This window comes from Trachemys scripta, chromosome 15 (assembly GCF_013100865.1).
Source record: "Trachemys scripta elegans isolate TJP31775 chromosome 15, CAS_Tse_1.0, whole genome shotgun sequence".
In the NCBI taxonomy this organism is placed as follows: Eukaryota; Metazoa; Chordata; order Testudines; family Emydidae; genus Trachemys; species Trachemys scripta.
The window spans coordinates 19873312-19892414 of NC_048312.1; the positions used below are offsets into that span (position 1 = coordinate 19873312).

The window sequence follows — 19103 nt, forward strand, 5'->3', positions numbered from 1 at the left end:
GCAGCCTCAGGAGAGGTGCCACAAATAAACATGTTTGTCCTGGCACCTCCACGTCGGGGCTGAGGCACATTGGCAGGACAGTGTGGGGGAGCATGCCCCTGCCAATGCTGTACCTGTTCTGTGGATAAACAGGACGGCAGTCTCCAGGGCACAGTCTGACCCTTCTCATGAATGCTAGAATTGAGACAGGAAAAAAGTGTCCATCTCCATTTTGTGTCTGTTAATCTGGACCTGGACAGCCTTGGTGTTTGAATTCCCAGGAGGTAGGCCAGGGTAGAAGGAATCTTACAAGGTGTGTCCCCTGTTTCTCAGCTGCAGTTGCTCCTAGGGACAAGAAAGAGGATTTTGATTTCTGGAACCAGGGGCCTGAACTTAGCAGGAATTTGTTGAGACTTGGAAGGTGAGGAAGTGATTCTTGGATGCTGTGCTGGAGTTAAAGGCACTGAGAGGATGTTGTTGGCATAAACTGAAGCCCCCTCCTCCCCGGAGAGCCATCTGAAGCTCTCTGAAAGCTATGAGAAGAGCAGCCTGTAAACATCACACTTTGGAATGACAATGAAATAGCTTCATTCATCCCTGGATCAATCTTTTCTCAGCCTTAACAGGATGGCTGCCAGCTTTAATACCTCCACAGCCCTCCAGAGCCACCTCGGGGGGACTGAAACCTCTCTGGGTGCTGGCCTGCTCAATAATGTGGCACCTACCTGTCACCGCCGGCCCAATCACAGGGCTGGTGGAGGGAGTGCAGTATGAAGCTAGCGACATTCAAACAGCATCATGCCTCCCTTGGGGACAAACAGTTGGGGTTTTGTGAATTATGAAGTGTGGAAGTATAGGATTTTCTTATTCCCATTCCTGTGCTGGATACAAAAGCCAATGGTAAGACCCCCGAGTTCAGGGAGAGGATACTAAAGGCAGAGAGAAGACTGCATTGCCAATATACATCCTCGGGATCTTTATCATTTTGTCTCTATTGCCTCCTTTCATTGACTCTTTCCCTTATTTCTCTTTCCCATCTCTCTTTCATTCACTTCTCCCTCTTTTACCCTTTCTGCTCCTGTGGCGAATTTGAAGGTTTGCCTGCACAAGTTATAAGCTGTTCCCTGCCTCTCTTGGCAAACACTGGAGTCCAAGCCCTTCTGCCTCTCTCCAGGTTCTTACACGATGCTTCATGCCTCAAGGGACCTGTATATCGGTGGCTCAAGGCACCAGTGCCGATACAGGCACCAGCATGGTGAAAGCTGCAGCTTGGGCCACGAACAGAGGGCACCAATGCTGATGCCAGGTAAGAGATGGTTCGGGCAATCCTGGATCCTAACCTGTGAGCATTCTGCCTCCTCTAAAATAGTTTTGCAAGTCTTTGCTTGAATAGGCTCATGATTTTGTCACCCCAGGCTGTGTGAGTAGATTTGTCATGTTCCTCTCCTAGAGACCAAGCAAAAGGCCCGCTGCAGACTTTGGGGTGACCTTCCTGGTTCTGTTCACTCAGTCTGGCACTAGGATGCCCTTTGTAGCGAGGATTCTCAGACAGAAATGCTGGCCCTAGAGCAGGTTGAATGGGATTGTTTGGGGAGTTGAATAATGAGCATGTATTTCTCTGTTTCATTCATTTTTCCCATGTTACCTGCCCTCTGTCCCCAGAATTCTCAGGGTATCATTGGGGCTGTGTTTAAAATCCTGGGCTGCTTTGAAGCACCGAAAAGATAGTTGTGATTGAATGAACCCAGGAGAGAGACAAAACTGCTGTCAATGGAAGTAGGGCAGACGATGGTTGGTGGGGAATGCGGCCTTGCTCAGCACGGAGCTGGTTGATGTGTATGGCCCGCTTCACGTGGTGCTGCCATGTCTTCCCTAGCATTGTGACTAGTTGCTTCTCAGCAGTTGTGTCAAGGACTCAGTGGGCAAGCTCATTTGCCCTCAATGTGAAGGAATCATGGCAGTCCCATCAGGGGGTAGCCTGAACTCACTGTGTCGGTCACTCTGGTGGCCAGTGCCGCTCACCAGATCGCTTGGGAATAAAGTATTTGGGGTTGGTGTTCTAAGCTTCTCGGTGCTTGCAAAGAGACCCTCTGTGCTTGCAGCCAAGCATAGATGTGGAGGTGATCCTGCCTGAAGGATGTTCTCCCCGGCATAGCTGTAAAGTGCACAGCTCTCCTGGCAGGGATTCTCCCCTTCCTCTGACATGTTCCATTTGCAGCTGGATTGCTTTTGTTCCAGCTGTGTGGGCCACTCTCTAGAATGTACATTAATGTGTTTGCTTTTCTCCCCTTCTCCTGCGAGACTGTGACCCTGTCCCCCCATGCAGCAGATGCCGAGGCTTGTTCCCTCAATTCCAGATGATACCCCTTCAGAGCTCACAACTCACTTCCTTCCATAATGAGGGCTGCTTCCCTCCATCCATAAATGGTTCCTGTGGCAGGGTCCATCTCTCTCTGGAGAACAAAGCACTGTGGGAGGAGTTCTACACACTTGGCACTGAAATGATCATCACCAAATCTGGCAGGTGAGAGCAAACCTGTATCACCAAGAATGCCTGTGGCATGTTACTTTCCACACTCACTCCCCACCCTAGGTACACCCCACCTTCGGTTCCATCTGCTGTGCAATGCTGAAGCTACTATTTTACCTTTCTGTCTCTCACCTGTTCTCTGGGTCAAGCCAGCCAAGTGCTGTGTCTGCTTACTAGTGACCAGGCTCACCAGATGAATGTGACGAGTTCGCATGTCCAGCATAACACTATAAAGTGTGCTCTGAGTGTGCAAGGTGCACACCACCCTGACCAAGCCATTCACTTGAGGGTCAGATGATTCCTGGGCAACAGCTCTACAAGGTGAACTAAAGGGAAAGCTCCATGCTGTGTGATCCAGTAAGAGCAGTAATACCCTCGCCATCAGGGACAGTGACCAAGACAGTAGCTGGGATGCACTGCAGAAGCATGGATATTATGCTGGGCCTTTGGTAATAACCTCACTGTGTTTTGTCAAAGGAGTGGCAAGTACTCCCCCTTTTAAATAGTTTTACAGCCACATGCCCTATGCGAGCTCTCCAGATCCTGATATGGACTGTTGCAGTATATTATCTGATCTGGGTTTTCGATTTTCATTGCACACAGCAGGACAAATTCTGCCCTCTGTTATCCCTGTGCAGTCCCACTGGCCCTCAATAGAGACAGCTTCACGGGGGTTGCATAAGTGTAAATGAAGGCAGAATTTGGCCCGCTGTATTTATCAGTGCAAGAAAGTCAGTGACTTGAGCTCCCAAGGCAGTGCACTTCCTTCAAGTGAAGGCCCTGAACAAGAGTTGGGGCGTCAGATTATGGCAAGCATACAGTGAAATCTCTTTTTCTGCTCTCTTTCTTCTCCGTCCGTGCAGATGTATGTTCCCACCTTGCAAAGTGATTGTTTCCGGCCTGAACCCTCACTCTCTCTACCTGATGCTGGTGGACATTGTACCTTTGGACAACGCTCGGTATAAATGGCACTGTGGCCACTGGGAGGCAGTTGGAAAAGCTGATCCCCATTTCCCCAGTCGCTTCTACCTCCATCCAGATTCTCCAGCTCCTGGCAGTCACTGGATGAAAGAACCAGTCTCCTTCCAGAGACTCAAGATCACCAACAATACTCTGGAGCAGTGTGAACATGTAAGAAGAGGCCTGACCATTTCACTTGTACGTAGAATAAATGTGTGGTGCTACAAACCATTGGTTTATAGGGAGCACTGCACTGTGAAGTTGTCTAATGCCATGACATGCTGTTCATACACAACAAGGAGAATAATATTCATTCTTTCATGTACCCAGAACTGATATTAATATTAATCAGAATTATACGTGATGGAAGGGCCTATTAGAGCAGCTCACCCATCTCCCTGCCAGGGCAGGTTTGTTCCCTACGGTCCTACTACTGCTGTGTTGTTCAGGCTACTTTTAAAAGTTCCACGCAATGAGGCTTCCGCCCCTTCTTTTGGGAGTGTGTTGCACACCCTAACACCTCACAGCCAGGACGTTTTTCCTGATGTTCATCTTAAATTTTCCCTGTCTCATTTTCATCTCTATTTATGCTGTTAGTTACACCCCTTGTAACACCCTAAATTATTCCTCTCCCTCTTTGGTGTTTATATGTACACTGTTACGTCCCTTTCTTATCTCACCACATAGCCATCACTTAATCAAGCTATTAACTATTTTAATCTCTCCTAATAAAATGGTCCTTCCAGCCTCTCTCTAGTTTGGCAATAAATTTCTGGTAGGGAGGTGCTCAGAATTGGACCTGGACCTGTTCCTAGAGGTGTGTTCACACCCAAGCCATAGAGGGAGGCTTTGCTACCTCCCTGTTCTGCCATGTATTACTTTCCAATATGCACCTTGCAGTGCACTGGCCTTTACTGTTTCCCTTGTTGGACTAAAAACATCTCATTTGTTGTAGACCCTCTTCCCCCAGTGCAATCCCATACCATATGAACGATCTTTCTATACAGTAGCATTTTTCATATTCCCATCTGTTCCACAGATGTGGAGACAGTTTTACACTAAAGTGAAAAGGAAGGTTTTCACTTCAGTGTACAGCTCTGCGGGAAGTTCCAGAGAGATGGACCAGCACAAGTAGACAAGTTCCACCCCCAATTACCTATGGTGAGTGGAAAGGGCAAGTGGGTCTGGAGTAGGAGGTCCCAATTCAAAGAGATTGGGGGCGGAGGGGAGAGAGAGGTTGGAAAGAACCAACAAGTGTAAGATCAGGCCCATGGATAGAGCTACATTTCAAATTTATTCTAGACTTTTGTTTATTTAAGTCAAATCTTCAGGGTTACATGTGGTGTGGCATTCATGTCCACTCCCTTTAGATCTAATGTGATCTGTATTTCACTTGCACATAAGCAGTTATTTAAAAGTGGTGGTGTGCAACATGCTACTGCCTCTGAAGCCTTTCCAGGTGACTCTTCCAGGAACGTTGAGTTCATCACAGTGATGCCATACAGAGTTCAACATTGTTATCAAATCCTCCTGAAATGCTTGTTCTCTCTTTGGCTTTAGATTATATTGCATTCAATGCACAAATACCAACCACGATTCCATGTGGTGCTGACCAGCGCACATACACTCACCCTGCCCTGGAATGCTGTGGCCACCTTTGTGTTCCCAGAAACAACTTTTATGGCTGTGACAGCCTATCAGAATTCCAAGGTAGCTTATCTCTGACTCCTTCCATCTTTTCTGTGACTTTCTGTGAACCTGGGGCAATTCAGGGGTAAATAAAGCTTCCTTCAAGCTAAATGATCATTAGCACTAAGAGGTGGAAATTAAGGGTATGATGGGGAAAGATTCAGGTACTCTGGTACTAAAGCTATTAAAAATACACAAAGTTAGTTTATTAGTTAACACCCTGGAGACCTCGGTTCAAATCCTAGCTCTGAGCACAAATTTAAAAGTGTGAGTTTGGTAACGTAGCTAATGACATTTGCCCACATCACAAAAAATACTCCATAATTGTCCATGGTTTTGTCTGAAGGGAGACCCAGTACAGGAATAGCCAAGGGTGCAATAACATCATCAGGACTGGGTGTATTGGCTTGTACAGCTCATGTCTGCACCATAGCTGACTCTAGCATGTACTCTCTAGTCTTCACTTTAATCAAGACCACCAAAGTAACTCTAAATATAAAAAGAATACAATATATTCCACAAACTTTGCATGTGACATGAACATAATTGTGCCATAACAAGAACGACTGCTTTTTCCTGCTTAACCTGTAGTAGCAAAAATAAGAAAACCCGTGAAGTTTCTAATGGTCATATGGAAAATTTTCATTCTCTCAGAAACCAGCCTGTTGGTTTTAAGTGAAGGGCTTGGGAAATAGGATCATGTGGGCTATTGCCTTTGAAGACAGCATTGTGCCCTGATTTCACCAGCTTCATCTTCCAGGTTTCCGTTATTTTCCTCTTTCTGGTTTCCTGTCCCACTTGCTTCTTAAATAACCTCCATTTTTGAATGGTCTGACTCTGAAGCCATTTCACCAACAGACTGGGGAATATCCACATAGCTAACATGGCCTTTTTCACTCTCTCCCCTCACTCATTCTTCCCCCTTTTTCTGTTCCTCTCCACTTCTCTCTTTCTCTCATTACCCCTCCTTCCTCTTTCTCATCCTTTCCTGTCTTTTCTCTCTTCCTCTCCCTCTATTTCCTTTTCTCTGCGTTTTTCTTCCTCTCTTCCTTTCTCTTTGTGTCTCCATCTTCCCATCTCTCTCTCTTTTCCATTTCCTTCTCTCCCTCTGTTATCTCCCCATCACAGGTTACCCAGCTGAAGATTGATAACAATCCATTTGCAAAGGGGTTCCGAGAGAATGGCCTCAGCTCTAAGAAGAACCGGTAAGAAGCCTCCACCAACAGTTCCTGTTATGCCAAACCACTTAGGCCTTGTCTGTATTAAATGTATGTGGGAAATATCCCACCATTTCACTCCCACAGCTGCAGCTCCATTAGTGGTAGAGATGGTGGTAGAAGTGGTGTAGACAGAACACACTAGCCACCAGCATTTTAAATACCACGTCAGTCAGTCAGACCAGCTTAAAGCAGGTTTAGAGGACACCACGATAAAAAAATAAAAGGTGCCTTTTCTATGCTAATGCTCCTGCCATTGCTACCACTAGGGTAGTAGTAGTGCACCAGTAGTAGCAAAATAGTAGAGATTCCTCCCAAAAGGCTAGTGTACTCTCAACTTTGCTATAACATTCCCTTTTCTGAGACTGCTTTGGTTCATCTCTTGGTTATTCTAAATCCAGATGGGGTACACCTTATTAAGAGGCACAGAGACTAAGCCCACAAAGGCCTTATCTAAATTGGTCTTTAAAGAGAATATGGGAAACATGTTTAAAGAGTTCCCCTTAAACCAAGTCCTGGCATGGTTTTACCAGTCTGCGTGGATAGCGCTTAAATTATTAGAACCATGATTAAAACCTGTAAAGACCCAAGCTTGAGCATAATTATAAATATGGTTGTAACCATCCACACGAGCCAGACAAAGCATGCTAAAGACCAGTTCTGATGTCATAATGATCCAACAATGCTGTCCCACAAGCGCTTCTCTTTCCCCTGGTTTTTGTTGTTCTTCTCTTCCTCCCTATGCCTCTGCTGTTTCCATCTCTGTTATTCATCTGTCCAGAGATAGTTAACTCTTCTGGGCATGGACACGAATGTGAAGAAAGCATCATGCTTACCAACCACACACACTAAATAAATAACAAACAACCAAGTTTGAACATAGGGTGATCAGACAGCAAGTGTGAAAAATCGGGACGGGGGTGGGGGGTAATAGGCACCTATATAAGAAAAAGCCCCAAATACAATAGGGACATCTGGTCACCCTATTTGAACATGTTTTTTTAAACTCAGTTTCAGCTTCATTATAGTCAGGGCCTCAAGTGTGGATGGAGAATAAACGAGAAGTAATTTGAAAGGGCAACTTTAACCTGCTAGCCCCTTCACTGTCTTTAGCTGTGCATGTGCACTAGAGAAATACCCTGGAATAAGCTCTAGAATCATAGACATAGAGTTTATCCATGCAGATTGATCATATCTGCACCTCTGAGGGAGAGAATGAGAGCCCAGATGTGTGAATAGAAGAATGCTACTTGTTGATATATATGTCTGAATATAAGCATTCTGGTATTTGAGGGTGTGTACACGTGTATGTCTGTGTAATAAAAGAAATATGTCTGTGTGTTTAGTAATTATCATGTTGTAGTGTCTATGTATGTGCCCATGCTTGTTGCTAGTATGTCTAAATGTGTGTCCAGAAGTACAAATGGCATCCTTACATATGGGGGAGCTGCAGTGTGGGGGGTGAGTATGTGTGTTTAGAGCAGTGCAGGTACAATGTATTTGTCTGAATACCTGGAAATGTGCATCTGGATCGATTTTTGTATGCTGTGTGATGGTGAATTTGTTTTTCTCCTTCATTCTAGAGGGGAAAATGTTCAAGGTACTGAAATGGTCAAGCAAGCAAGTGCTGAGGAGACAGGCTGTGACCCGCTCACTGGTGAGTCTGTAGCCACACTGCAAGGACACTGGTCTCTCCACTGAGACTGAGGCACGGAGCAGCTCTCTACACAAAGCTTAGTGGTATGGGTGGGTAAAGCAAGCAGTTTCTCTTTGCAAACCCAAAGCTTGCCCCGGGCTCACTTCTGCTGGCTCTTACTATGCCCAGGCTATGATTTTTCATATAATTTACCATAACAAACTACTTCCCTTTGTTATTAGATAGTTACACAGCTGAACACAAGCCATTCCTAGCAGGAACTCACCACACCCAGTTCCAATTTCAATCCTTTCCTACCTTCCCATTTGGAATTTTAGCACAGAATTTGAGTGTTTCCATTGATTGTACTTTACAGACATTTGTTTTGTATTTTAAATCTATGTTCCTATTGCAGAAGATATTGCAGCCTTTAAAGTGCTGGTCAGTTAAATACATTTTCTCATCACAGACGCATGGGTGGTCTACACTTTTGTGCTAGTGATTCCTTACGTAGATGACAGATTGGAACTCGGTATATTCTTAGCAGAAGCACACAAGTTGGATAAAGTCTAATATTTTTAGTGTAATACATCCATTTCACACCCCTTCTGCCCTCAGTCCAATTAGAATGTACCTCTTTTAATGGCCCATACAACTCACTCACATGCCACCCAGTGATCTATGAAGGAATTGCAACTTATTTATTGTTAATAACATCCTGCACTTAACTTAAAAACATTTGTCCACTTTAGGAGGGCTAATTTTTAATTTATTGTTTAAAAACGTGTCTACCCAAAATGATGCTGTGCTTTTATAATCACAGCAGGGGACATTTTGAGGTTTAAATTTCCCTTTAATCACTAAGGATGTAATAAAAACATGAAAAGTTCTTTGAGCTCCAGAGTGTTAACCAGGGAGAAATTTACTCGGGAGTTTACAAATGTGAGCTGAAGAGACAAACTGGGTAATAAAATGCACAACTAGGGACCAAACCGGCTAAAAGTTGGTCTCTAGCTGCCCATCAGGAGTTGAGACTTGGAGAAAACAGGCTATTCAGCACCTCCAGAGTCATAAGACCCTGGTCATAAACATTTCACAGTATACTGGAGTGGGGGGAGGGAGCCTTAGGTCTGCGATTCCTGCCTGGAGTTTGCACCCAGGCCTGTGATCACAAGGATGAGGAACTTACTAACTAGAGATGGGGGGGAGGAACCTATACAAACAAATTGCTTCATGAAAGAGACAGAGCAGCAGTCATGTAAGGCTATGCAAATGCATGGGAATTCATGGGCTGTATGATCCCACAGCCAGACCTCAGGAATCTATGAAATCTGACAGGCTCTGCTTTCCATTCCTGGTAACACACAGGAATTCCTGTCTCAATTTCTGTTGCTGACACAGATACCATTTTTGCTATCAGGTGCTGGTCAACTGGTGTGAGAGAAAATATGGGAATCTCTCCAGTCAACTGAATGGTGGTTTTTCAGTATATATGTGAGACCACTCCGATTGATTGAAGTGTGCTTCCTTCCTACAATGAATATATCTTATGTCTCTTTTTTACTGGCTTCAGCTTCCCTATAGAATATATGTATCCCATCCTAACTTTTGTTCCTAGTTTCAGAACCAGTCATCTAGGATGCACCTTGTGAGTCTACTGATGCATTCAGTTTCTTCTTCTGAGAGATACAGGTGTATGTCCTGTAACTCAGTCCCTCCGGTCGGATTCTTCTGTGGATTCTATATACATCCTCCGTGTCTCTGGGTTCAATTCCTTCCTCCTGTGGAATGCCTGTATTCTCTCTGGGTATCTAATTCTGGCTCCCTGTCTTATACAGTGTATGTATCCAATGGCTGTACAGCGTGGTAGATTTAGTCAGGTCTTGTTCTTTTTTTAACTGAGAAAATATAAATGACATATATAAATACACAGAGAAAAAATGGAATCCTCTTTTTTTAAAATAATAAAATATGTTGGTAAAAGAATTCCATCATGATGATAAACTTAGAACAGCAGTAACTTTTATTTAATTCCTGAGGGCTTGTCTACACTGAAAATTTACATTGGCATAGCTATGTCTCTCAGCGGTGTGGAAAATCTACCTGCTTCCAGTGTAGACAGTGCTAGGTTGATGGAAAAATTCTTCTGTCAAACTAGCTAGAGCCTCTTGGGGAGCTGGATTAACTTCAGCGATGGGAGAAGCCCTCTTGTCGCTGTAGTGAGTGTTTGCACTAAAGGCTATAGCCGTGCAAGTGCAGCACGGTAGCGTTTTAAGTATAGAACTAGCCTGAGTGACAGAGATAATATCACAGGTACACGCTATCGAAATCCATTATGTATGACTTCATTCTCATATTATTCCCTTTTGCTGTGAGACAATACATTATTGGAGATTAAGAAATAACACCAACACCCTTCAAATGTCAGTTATTCATTGCTTTTTGGGTGGTGAGTAGAATCATTAAAGTAATCAAGGAGGGAAGACCAAATGGACGTGAATTTCTTTTTTGTATTTGGGAAAATTATGTGTGAGTTCTTCCATTTCTTGCATATGCCACACGTAATATAACCAGGTTTCAAAGTAGCAGCCGTGTTAGTCTGTATCCGCAAAAAGAACAGGAGTACTTGTGGCATCTTAGAGACTAACAAATTTATTTCAGCATAAGCTTTCGTGGGCTACAGCTCACTTCTTCGGATGCATAGCATAGCATAATATAACCAGTTTGTGTTAGAGGATGGCAAGACCAATTTCCATAAAGTATTTCCCAGCTAGACATAACTTTCTAATCAGTATTTTTTTATATTTTAATCGTGTATTTCAGTTATCTGTCCCAAGTATTCTATTTGCTGTTTGAAACACTTTATTAATAAGCTTCCCAGGTATCTTGATTATCTTTATCCAAAAATGATGCTATTGTGGGGTAAGGCCATAAAATTATGTTGTAGATAGCACTTCCCAGTCCTTCCAGCAAACTTTCGCTCCATGCCTGCAAAATCTTAAGCATATGCATTAGTGCTATGCATGTGAGTTGTCCCATCGACTCCTGTATTTTGTTGTTTATTAATTTAATGTTATGACAATGTAACCTTGGTGGGATATAGTAGAATCTTATACAGAAACAATTGTATAACGTGGACATACACCGCTGATGTCAGAAGCTAAACTAATGAATTTGCAAGCTGATTAAATGTTCATGTTCTGACTTATTCTGTAGTTGTTTGTAAGATAGATCTAATACCGTGTGTTTGTTTACAAAAAGAAAATCAGGATCCTACTTTATCTGAACCCCCCAAAATCCAAAAGATTAGGATACATCGTTCTGGGTTTGGCCCTTCTTTTTTTCTCTAATAGATGGTGAAAACCTAAAAACAACTTTTGTTTTGCAAAACCATGTCAGTTTGGGTTTTTATTCAGCAAAAACATACCCAGGGCTTATTTTGATCTGGGTCCTGGTTTAGTTCAACCCCCAATATTCAATGTTTATACTCTCCATGTTGCTTCTCTTTTCCTTGTATGTATTTTAACCTACAGCTGTTGGTTGCTGCCTTCTCCCTATGAAATGAATGTGTACTGGGTTTGGAGATGATTGGATTCTTCCTTTGTTGTTGGCTTTTCCTTATACAATGCCCAGGTGCACTAATATGCTGGCACTTTCCCATGCAGTGTGCAAGAAAAGCAGCGCTGTGCTGTGTTGTGCTTTGTGGTTACTCTCCTCTTGGGTGCTGTGTTGTGAAGCTGTTTGTGCTGTCATGTTCCATCCAATCTGTAAAGTCCTTTCAAAAAGGTGTTTTTGTGGATTTGAATGGGACGGAGTGCTGAGCAGTGTCTGGGAAACACAATGGGCTGACAGGAAAACAGTGCAGCTAACATCAGGAGTCTGTGAAAACTTGAAAGAGCCTAAGGCCCCAACATTTTGCATTTGACTCTGGACTGTAGCCTTTGAGCCCAAACTCAGCCTGCCCTGTTAAGTGGCCGTTAAGTGTTTCCCTTCTTGTCTCAATGCTAACTAGCCAGTTGGAAGAAGTGAGTGCATATTATAGAGGGGATGGGAGGGGGGATATGAGTATGGGAAGGAAGGGAAGAGCACCTTCATTTCTCCAATTCACAAGCATAACTCTTTGGCCAGATAGCTCAATCCACAAACCTGTGAAGAAGCAAAGCCTAAGTTAATACTGTAATATATTATACTACATTTGCATGAGCCCTTTTCACCCCACGGTCTCAAAGTCCACCACAAACTACACACAGCACCTTTTAAATGCAGCCTCCTCTGGGGTGGGAACAGGCAGGTGACCAGGACACAGCACACTGCCTCACGGTTCATGGAGCTGTTACCAACAGGCCATCTCCAACCAACCTGTTTGTGTTGAACTCTTTCAGCTACTTTTGTTTTCCCAAAAGTGATTTTGCTTTTTGTGAACACTCAGATGGTTTGGGGACCAATGCAATTTGTGGCTTAGCGGCCCCGCAGACCTCTGCCTGCTGCTGAGCCTCTCACATGGGTCTGCATGACAGCTGCTTTCCCGGGAAATAGCAACCAAAATTGTCCACTTTAAAAAGTGCAAATACTCACCATCAAAAGAAAAGGTTGCAGCACCTGAGCGGTAGTAAGCAGCTGTCAAGAAGCCCTTCCTTATGCTACAGCATGAGAGGAAATTGGATTTTTTTGAACCAACATGTGGAAAGTTCTGCTCACTGGGGAGTCTTTCTGAATAATAGCAATACTTTGCACTTTTCTAGCACTTCATGTGGGGATCTCAAAACACTTTACTGACATCAGTTGATTTTAGCTTCACATCCCCACGATTGAGGAAACCGAGCCCTAGAGAGAGCCTAAGTAACTTGCCCAAGATGAGATTGAGTCAGTGGGAATATCAGGAATAGAATCTCTCTGTCCTCACTCCCAGTTCTCTGCTCAGGCCACTAAATATACTTCTTGCAGAAGTGTCTGCTCTGCTTAGAGAGCGACTTTTGCATTTTCTTTTCTTTCTGTCCCTTCTGAGATGTTTGAAGTCAGTGTCTAGCCAGGACACTGCTAGTTAGTTAGCTTAGATACTGGAGTGGTCATTAGTGCCATTGTGTGCTGCTCCAGACCTAAAGGGGAGTAATCCTGTCACCTCCTCTAGGGGCAAATGGATTCAGTGTGTGCTGACTTTGCGGGCATGCTGCTCCTTGCCGGTGGGTCTGTGTGCGCGTAATCAGGGCCCTGGACCTAAATTTTATGTCAGTGTCTCTGGATTCCATAGCAATCTGGAAGTTACGTGTCTGATTTATTAGAAAAATTTTAATGCAGGATATTAATGAATAGTCAGGATAGTAGCACCTGCTGTTTATTTTGTATTAAATTCCATTAATTGTAGGTCTTCCCCACATTTTCATTCTTCCAGAGATACATGCATGCAGCACTAATACTGGTATCAAAGGTGGCCAAGGGAGGTGTGGGCAGCTGGGTCTTCTGGCGTTTGGAGAAGCATAGGAGGCAGTTTGGGATAAGCACATTAGTCCCTGCTAAAATGATTAATAGTTAAAATGCCAACATTGCTATTTTTAGGTTTCAGAGATAACACCCCACTGAGCTGAATATACTGCAGTTCATACTTCTCTGAGCCATTGTTTCAGGCTGCTTGCAGACTCAGGAAGACCACGCTGCTTCAGTTATACCCTGTTCATGTTTTTAACATTCTCTGAACAACCATGAGGGCTAGAAACAGTCTTTTTTTAAAACAAAAAATGAAGGCTCATGTTCTGGCACATAATTCTGCAGCCAATTCCACAGCCATGAAATTGTGGCGTACACGGGGGCCTATATCTAATGAACCTTTGGCTACCAAGCAAAACTGGAGATGGCAGTGATAAGGTTTAACACATGTGACTTTCAAGGCCACCTCTACCCAAAAGGATCATTACCCCTCATCTGGATGTCTATTGCATCTCAACGCTCCTGATAGTAACTTGGAACCTGGCAAGCCTACTGAACAGAAGATGTTGGGTCGGGGTTTGCGTTCTAGGAACTGCAGCTGAGCAATGCAGGTGCAGATCATTCAGAATCTTATAGGATCCAACCCCAACAACTGAGGCCACAGGGTTGCTGACATACTGGTCTTTATTGTGCCAATACCACATGCGAGTGGTTCAAAAGAAGCCGGGAATGTGATATGGTATGCATGTGGGCCAATTCAGCACAAAGTCCTGCTATGTGTTAGCTGCTAAAAGGTGGAGAGAGGGTTGAAAACTCTTCACATGCTATGAAATTGGCCAGAAAAAGGTTGTTTTGTTAAAAGCACTGAGATCAGCTCATTGGAGAGACAAAAATAAATGCTGTGTTTACTCCTCCCCTTCTCCCTTCTCCCCATATCCACTGGTGTATGCCATATGCCTTCCCCTCCTCATTCCCTTCCGGATGCTGGGGGCAGTTCCTGTTTAGAGTCAGGTACAATATGATCTTTACCCACTGCTGTCAATGTGCTGGGCGCAGAGCTGTACACATCACTGAACCCCACTCCCAGCCTCCCTCTCCTTCCCCCTCATCCCTCCCACCCATCCAATTTGCCCATGAATTGTTAGAGGCCAGCCCTTCACATCTGATTTCTCAGGGAATAGCCTGAGGCACGCTGGGGACAGACAGACAGAGGGTAATGTGTTAAATTCCACCTTGGCGGTGGTGAATTTCATGGGTTTTGCTGCTATTAGCCACACTTTCTAGCAATTATAACAAATTCACTTTTCTTCCCTTTTTAAAACCTCTCTATCTGCTAGAATGGCTGAGAGCGCGCTAGCTGTTAACTAGTAATTGGTAATTAATGACTCCACCTCCCCATCAATCAGCTGGGAGGAGATGAAAGGAATGGGTGTTTACAGAAAATATGTGTTGCCAGAAATACCGATGGTGAACGTCCAGATGAAGTGGATGAGGGAGATAGTGCAATGCCTTTTGTTGGTGTACTCAGTAAGTCCTGATACATTGGACAGTCTGGTGGGGCACTTGTGTGAAATCCCTGGTGGTGCTATTGCTGTGCAGTTGTTGACTGAGTTGGATGTTAATCCAGCTCACCACTAGTTTGAATGTGACCCTCTTTTCTCTTTCTTCTCCCATCTTCTGCAATGAGCGCAGATCTCAGGCTCTCTGGGCACGTCTACACTGCGATAGAAAACCTGCAGCACTGAATCTCAGAGCCCAGTCGGTGACTTGGACTCATGGGGCTTGGGCTGTGGGGCTAAAAATTGCAGTAGATGTTTGGGCTCGTGCTGGAGTTTGGGCTCTGCGACCCTCCCCCTTCCCGGATGATCAGGGCGAAGGCTCGGGCAGTCTACACTGCAATTGTACAACCCCGCAGCCCTAGCCCCTTGAGCCCAAGTCAGCTGACCCAGGCCAGCTGCAGCCATGCCTGTGGGTCTTTTATTGCAGTGTAGATATATCCTTTGGTTACGGCCCCCATATGCCTTTCTATGGCAGAAAAAGTGTCACTAGAAAATCAGGGCTGAGAAGGAGGATTCAGTGGCTGCTTCCACCTTATCAGTGGGAAGAGCAACAAGAGTCATTTTCAATACTGTTCGGCTTGCTACTGGGGCTGGGAGAACTGAAGGAGAAGGTCTGACCCTGGAACAATTTGTCTTCGGATCTTTTTCATGTTCTTTTTAACATAGAATTGAGGAGTCTCTGTTGTTCCTTGTCCCAGAGCTGCTTCTACCCAGAGCCTCAGGATCCCCAGTCAACCTATGCAGGGTGAGGGGCCCACTCTTGCCATTACCGGTCTGTTTGGTTTATTTTCCATGCTCTCCTCACCTTTTCCTAGATTTCAGGAGCTAATATGCCCTCTTCCCTTTGACAGGATGAGAACAAGGGGACCACCGCTCATCTAGGAAATCAGAGCCAATGCAAGTGTGACTTGAAGGAAAGACAAGTTTAGTCCCTTATCCTGAACAGGGAGAGTGATACTGCTTTGCAACATCTGTGCCTCTCAGGGCTTGTCTACACCTACAGCGCTGCAGCGCCACAGCTGGAGCTGGGGTGGGAGATCCTCGCCTGTCGGTGTAGGTACTCCATCTCCCCGAGAGGCAGTAGCTATATCTACATATGGGGTATGTGGGGCGGGGGTTTTATTAGGTCACTATAACTACATCACTCAGTTATACCGATATAAGTTGGTAGTGTAGACCAAGCCTCACTCTAGGAATAGGCTCCAGATCTTGTGCCCCCCCAGTCCATTGCCTTTACCCCAAGGTCATCCTTCCTCTCCCCAAAACAGACAGCTGACTCTCCTTCCCCATAGGACCGTCTTTCCACTTCCAAACAGTAACCTCCCTTTCAAGGGCTGAGCTCCCCAGTTCTAGAGATGTCCCTAGCTGTCTCTGCAAGGGAAGAAACTGTGGTCTTCTGTTCGACATTCCTCCCTCCGCCCCACCTCCCATCTGAAGGGGCAGTCAGGTAGATTGCTCCTGGCTCTTCAAGGGACCTGACCTGTAGACTAACCCTTCCCACAAAAATCCTCCTCGGGTGGAGTCTTCCCAGGCGTCAGTAACCTGTCACTCTACAACTACTCACAAAACATTCTTCCTGATTCCACTGTGCTAAGCGTTGGCACATCACCCCTTCAGGACTGGGATGCCCCAGAGTGCAATGTGCTACTAGAAATGGCCCATACTCCCCCGAGAATGGAAATCCCCCGTCAGCCTAGCACACTCTTGGACACCTCAGCTCCAGTGTGTCAAAGGGCCCGTGTTTAGCAGGAGCAAGAGGAAGGCTCCTGGGCCTACCAGTGCAGGAACTGGGGTCTAGGGTGGAGTTATATATTTTTATTTCCAGCCCTTAGGTAGAGTGAGGCAAGGAGCAACATTTTCAGTATCCACCCACAGCAACAGAAAGACACCATGACCAGTGCGGTCCAGTTTTCAGCAATGCAAAGCACAATATGCTGATCTTGGCCAATGGGGTAGTGATTACAGAAGTGGTCTGCAAATTTTTCTATTCAAACCCTTTCTGGGCCAAATCCTGAGGCCTTGATTAAGTGTTTACTCAGGGAAGCTCCCACTGAGGTCACTGGGGAATTTTATCTGAGTGTAAGGGTCTCAGGATTTGGCCTTGTGGTAATAAGAGTTAGGATTTTCATCCCCTTCAGAACGTTCAAGATTTGGATCCATTCATATCATTAGTGCTGTGTTTGGGTAGCGGGACCTACCTACCTACCACAGCCAAGTTACTGCAGACGACAATGAGTTGCAATAAAGGAGAAGAGAAAATCCCTTTTATTAAAACCAGAGCAGGCGCTGGTTACATCCTGAGATCTAGTCGTAGTGTGTGACTGAGAGGAGCGTAAAACTGAGAGGAGGGGAGTGGCATACGGGGGGTTTCAAAGATAAGTAATCTCAGGCTCCTAACTACTATTGCTGAAGATGTCTTTTATCACTATTTAATTTATTTCTGAATTAATATTAACTATGCTAACATCCACTTTAAACAAAAGTCCTATAAAGGAATAGGCATGTTAAAAATATGTGTTTCATGCACCAAACTAAAGGTCTGGTCCTGCTGCCATTAAAGACAGTGACAAAACTTCTGTCTATTTCAGAGGGAGGAGGATCAGACCCTAAATCAGCTACAGCAATCTAATCATGCCATTTGAAATTAACAAAAGATTGGAACACAAGAGTTTGCCAATGGAATCAGACTCTGATCCATCAAGACCAATATCTGGCCTTGGCAGTGATCAGTATTTGAGCCACCACCGTTGGCCCCTAATATACACAGCCAGTAATGAAATGCTGTACATAGATGCAAAGAAATCCCTTTCTTGGCCAGGTGGTGGTCAGTTCATGTCCTGAAGCATGAGAATTGATTAGCCATCTCTTAGCACTTGTAAGCACAAATGTTATTGGTCACACTCTCAGGATAAACTCATTAAGGGCCAAACTTGAAGTCATTAGTTTCTACTCAGCCTTGAATTCAGTGACTGAATGACTACAAACACTAGGCCTTGTATAGTCTACACTTAAAAGGTTAACCTGGTGTAGAATTGTTGTAGTCATGTTGATCCCAGGATACTAGCGAGACAAGGTGGGTGAGGTAATATCTTTTATTGGACCAACTTCTGTTGGTGAGAGAGACAAGCTGTCGAGCTTACACAAAGCTTGTCTCTCTCACCAACAGAAGTTGGGTTCAGGAAAGAGATTACCTTACCCACATAGAGATGCAGTTAATACCAGCAAAATATTCCTTTTGCTGGTAAACATATACCAGTTCATCAAGCAAACCAAGCACTATACAGGCAAAAGGACTTTTTTGCTAGTATAGCCGACTCCACACGTTTGCCAGCATACCTATGTCAGCAAAAAAAAAAATCATACTCCTGACCATCAGAGGTGTGCCAGCAAAACTTTTGAGTATAGTAAGAGTGTCAGGATTTGTCCAAAGAGAATAAATTTCTGTTGTATCAATCGGTACAATGCAATAGAAAATTGATGTGATAAAAAAAGAAAATAAATTATACTGCCAAGCCCTGTTGAAGGGACAGGTATAGTCAGTAGGTAACGCTTTGGTGTTCCCTTGAATTTCTGCTGAGGTTCCCTTGAATTTCATACCAATGGGGTTGAAGACCTCTATTGACAAAAGAAAAGGATATTTCAGTAATGTGTTATGAGAGTGAAAGGTTACATCAGACAGTTATTTCATTCATCTTGGGAGAATCCGCTTTTTAAAAATCATTGTCTTCCTGAATTGATACATCCCACAGTTTCAACAGTTAAAAGAAACCACAAGCTCTGTGTTTGGAATGCAGAAATCTGTTCAGGAGATGAAAGTTTTATCAAAACCCCAAAACTGCCAGAGGGAAATCTCCTCTGTTGTCTGCAATTAAGTTATTTTTTGTAGGTACATCTTCAGCTGGCATTTTTGGTCTTGTCTCTATTTGTTTAAAAGTGTGTTAGCAGTAAATCAAGGTGCATTTCCCCTGTAGGGTTTCCTGTATGTCAAAGCCATGTTAATTCTCTTTGATTTTCTTCCCTCAGCCCAGCCATTGCTGCAAATCCTTCCTCTCTTTGTCCCTTTGGACATCAAAGGACTGCAAGGGGACAACCCTGGAGAGAAGCTCCTCCCT

General features: G+C 44.4%; 2 protein-coding genes across 4 annotated transcripts in view; both read left to right on the top strand.

Moving 5' to 3' along the window:
• CABIN1 (calcineurin binding protein 1) overlaps nucleotides 1-1133 on the top strand; it is a 236290-nt gene extending 235157 nt beyond the window's left edge. Inside the window, exon 39 of the transcript XR_004648280.1 lies at nucleotides 1075-1133. The gene's annotated coding sequence lies outside the window, so the exon portion shown is untranslated. The remainder of the gene's footprint in view (nucleotides 1-1074) is intronic.
• On the top strand, nucleotides 67-19101 carry LOC117888170 (T-box transcription factor TBX6-like). Of its 3 annotated transcripts, XM_034791370.1 has the most exons (9): nucleotides 67-1285; nucleotides 2281-2503; nucleotides 3373-3640; nucleotides 5030-5179; nucleotides 6287-6363; nucleotides 7959-8032; nucleotides 9630-9850; nucleotides 15843-16044; nucleotides 19015-19101. In XM_034791370.1, exons 1-7 carry the CDS (start codon nucleotides 1165-1167, stop codon nucleotides 9647-9649), a joined length of 933 nt encoding a protein of 310 aa, XP_034647261.1. In that variant the 5' UTR covers nucleotides 67-1164; the 3' UTR covers nucleotides 9650-9850; nucleotides 15843-16044; nucleotides 19015-19101. The 3 variants fall into 3 exon arrangements, with proteins under 3 accessions (XP_034647261.1, XP_034647263.1, XP_034647262.1); XM_034791372.1 differs by lacking the exon at nucleotides 9630-9850; XM_034791371.1 differs by lacking the exon at nucleotides 15843-16044 and having other exon boundaries at nucleotides 19015-19092.
• The last annotated feature ends 2 nt before the right edge of the window (nucleotides 19102-19103 follow it).